The sequence below is a fragment of the Neovison vison genome, chromosome 2, assembly GCF_020171115.1.
Source record: "Neovison vison isolate M4711 chromosome 2, ASM_NN_V1, whole genome shotgun sequence".
Taxonomy (NCBI): Eukaryota; Metazoa; Chordata; class Mammalia; order Carnivora; family Mustelidae; genus Neogale; species Neogale vison.
The window spans coordinates 142,091,193-142,095,218 of NC_058092.1; the positions used below are offsets into that span (position 1 = coordinate 142,091,193).

Below are 4,026 nucleotides of genomic sequence, written 5' to 3' on the forward strand. Positions count from 1 at the left end.
TCAGCAACATGCATCCCTTCGAGGCCATGGACACGTTGCCACAGACAGAAACTTGAATCCATCTTCAAGGGAAAGCATTTAGTACAGCCGTACCCTTAGCCAGCACCTGAGGATCCACACCAGTGGGAACCCCGACAAATGTGGTCAACGTGGAAGAGCTGTTAGATACAGCTCTCACATTTGGAGACACCAGACAACTCGGACCAGGGAAACCTGTGTCTGTCATTACTGGGGTCCTGCCTGTACCCAGAATGCCCACCTTTCTCACCACCACAGAAATCAGAGAGTACAAACCCTGTGACTCCGATCACTGAGGCAGAGCCTTCTGCCAGATGTGGTCACTTTCCCAACACCAAAGAACTCACACAGGGAGAATGGCTAACACTATGTATTCTTGGAAGAAGCTTCAGCTGGGGCTCAGGCCTGAGCTCCTGCTACCATCTTAGAGAGCGGGTCATCCCTCATACAGAAGTGAAGGTGCAGGGACCTCCTGGGACACCCTGCATCATTGCTGCTGCTAAATGCTGATGAAATCCATGTGGAAATCCCATTCCTCATGGAGCCAACACGTGAAGGACCTGGGAGGATTCACACAAAACAAAGTTTTCCTGGAGTGATGAGGAAAGGAATGTTCTCAGGTATTCCTTCTTCCTTAGCCAACTATGACACCCTCACACTGAGGAAGCACTTATCCCAGTGCACAGGGGGGAAATTCTTCCCTGGACACTCACATCAGAAAATCACTGGGCAAATACCTCCCAAGGAATTTGTTAGGGTGAAAATGAGATACAAACTCATACGCTGACAATTTTTCACTGCAAACACATACAACTGAGTCACATTCTGAGGGATGCTAAATGTAGTATTTCAGTAACCAATAGCTAGAAATAAAGCAAATCTTCTCCCATCCATCAGTACTTGCATAAAGGCCAGTATCACTGAAAATGAGGGGTCTCACAACCATGCACACTGTGCCAGTTAAGATCGGGGGGACTTTTCCTTTACTAGCTCTCACAACTGACACTGGTACTGTCTCTTGGTAGGAAGATTGACACATATATACACTGCCTGGGATCCATGATAACATCAATTGAAGGGTTAACTTAGAACCTTAGAACACAAGGTGATTGACGTATGTTCACGAAAACATTAATCTATTGATGTATGTAGATTTCAAGGATGAATGGCAACAAGACTCAACAAACACATGGTTTGTGATCTACCTCTCATGTATCCTTAATTCTACTAATATTGTCCTCATAAATTGGAAAGGATTTATAAATTAATTACATGATTAGAAATATTTCTATTTTCTTTACTTATTTGAGTGAGAGAGCTAGAGAGGGAGCAAGAATAGTCCAGGTTGGGGAGAACAATATGGCGGTTGGCGAGGAGCCAGAGAAGAAAAGAAGGAGAACAGAGGAGCTGCTGGCGGAAAAAATGGCTGTTGATGGTGGGTGTGGGGACACTGGAGACTGGGAAGGTCGCTGGAAGCATGTAAAGAACTTCCTCGAGCGATCTGGACCCTTCACACACCCTGATTTCGAGCCGAGTACTGAATCTCTCCAGTTTTTGTTAGATACATGTAAAGTTCTAGTCATTGGAGCTGGTGGCTTAAGATGTGAGCTCCTGAAAAATCTGGTGTTGTCTGATTTTAGACAGATTCATGTTATAGACATGGACACTATAGATGCTTCCAATCTAAACAGACAGTTTTTATTTAGGCCCAAAGATGTTGGAAGGCCTAAGGCTGAAGTTACTGCAGAATTTCTAAATGACAGAGTTCCTAACTGCAATGTAGTTCCACATTGCAACAAGATTCAGGATTTTAATGACACTTTCTATCGACAATTTCATATAATTGTATGTGGGCTGCACTCTATCATAGCCAGAAGAGGGATAAATGGTATGCTGATATCCCTTCTGAATTATGAAGATGGTGTATTAGATCCAAGCTCCATTGACCCTTTAATAGATGGGGGGACAGAAGGTTTTAAAGGAAATGCCCAGGAGATTCTGCCTGGAATGACTGCTTGTATTGAATGCACACTAGAACTGTATCTTCCACAGGTTAATTTTCCCATGTGCACCATTGTGTCTATGCCCAGGCTACCAGAACACTGTATTGAGTATGTAAGGATACTACAATGGCCTAAGGAGCAGCCTTTTGGAGAAGGAATTCCATTAGATGGAGATGATCCTAATCATATTCAGTGGATTTTCCAAAAGTCCCTCGAGAAGGCATCACAATATAATATTAGGGGTGTGACCTATAGACTCACTCAAGGAGTAGTAAAACGAATAATTCCTGCAGTAGCTTCTACAAATGCGGTCATAGCAGCTGTGTGTGCCACTGAGGTTTTTTAAATAGTCACAAGTGCATATATTTCTCTTAATAATTACTTGGTATTCAATGGTGTAGATGGACTATACACATACACATTTGAAGCAGAGAGAAAGGAAAACTGCTCAGCTTGTAGTCAGCTTCCTCAAAGTATTCAGTTTTCTCCATCTGCTAAACTACAGGAGGTTTTGGATTATTTAACCAATAGTGCATCTCTGCAGATGAAATCTCCAGCCATCACAGCTACATTGGAGGGAAAAATAGAACACTTTACCTACAGTAAAGCCAGCTGCTTTTCTCCACCACCAAGAATACCTCCTTATTTCTTGGCCTGAGAATGTGTAAGATCACTGCCGATATGGAAACAGTCCACGATTTAGAAGATTTAGAACAGGAGGGGATATGTATGCTCCCTTCCATAAACACAAAGCACATCCAGGAATGCCTGTATGCTTCTTTTACTTAAGGGACAAACTCTTGATTTAGGCTCAGGTCCTGATATCAGGGTTGTCAGATTGAGCCCGTGACATGTGTCATGCTCTGCACCACAGATGTAACATGCGTAAAGGTATCCCTCCCTTCATAACTCCCCTTCCAATCTTGGCTACCAGAAGTTACACAATGTCTATGCCAGACTAAAGAAGGAGTGTGTAGGACAAGAGGTGATCCAGACATCAATCACCATTGGCAACTAGGGACAGGAGACTAAATAAACTTCCTGCTGCTCCCAGAACCAAACAGAAGACTTGCAGAAATCCTATTACAACTGCATTTCACATGACCTCTTAGCAATGCTTACTTCTCCTAGAATCTTCATATTAGAAATATGTTCTCATTCATCTATCCTGAATCTTCAGTGATATGGAATTCCTACAGGAGATGTGCAAACACTCTACCTCCCCATGTCTTCTCTACTCTATGTGAGTGACCTTCTTACTGACCCTATTGATTTTGGCTGAGATGATGATTACATGTTGTGATATCGAACCATGCAAAGTGTGTGGTGCCTGCCCAGCGTCTCCCTCTCTCTCTCTCTCACCTCCCCCTCAAAAAAAAAAGACAAACAAATAAATAGCATGTCCACTCAGAGATCCATTTGTAAAGATGATGTAAAGATATTTTTTACTCTAGTTTACTGGCCCTAAAAAGAATGTGTTGACAGAAAACACTATTTTGGAGAGAATGTCTATTTATAAAATAACCCTGCAATAATTCAGGATTCTGCTAACAGAGGCAAACTGTAGTTCAGATGTGTTTTTTGGAGGAGGGACTTGCAGAACCTTCTCCATATGTGCAACTAAGTAATTTTCCCCAAGCAACAAATTCTAGTTATTCTGGCTAAAGGTACATCTCCAATTTAATCGAAAAGAAGAAGGTATCTTTCCCTCCGGAAGAAAGACAGAAGCCAGCAAAAGAGGCACCCAAGTCACACCATGAACCTCAACCCAGGCAGAAAGTTCAGAACCAGGATAACTTACTGCTGTGATGCACATCCTCCATGGAGACGACATGGGTCACACTACTGTACGTGTTGCACTTGAATCTGCACTGAAGAGACAGAGGCCAGATGCATTGGATGCTGCCAAGGAGGCCAAGTCATCTGAGACTCGAAGCGCTACCTGTAAAAACACAGAGAACATTTAGCTGAGGTTTCAGGACCCATATTCGGGAAGACACAATGT

At 42.9% G+C, this 4,026-nt stretch overlaps 1 protein-coding gene across 1 annotated transcript; it reads left to right on the plus strand.

Moving 5' to 3' along the window:
* The first annotated feature begins 1,377 nt into the window (after positions 1-1,377).
* On the plus strand, positions 1,378-2,627 carry LOC122899214 (NEDD8-activating enzyme E1 catalytic subunit-like). The gene is given in 2 exon segments (XM_044236805.1): positions 1,378-2,593; positions 2,596-2,627. Coding segments are annotated over 2 exon segments (1,248 nt in total).
* Positions 2,628-4,026: the final 1,399 nt, after the last annotated feature.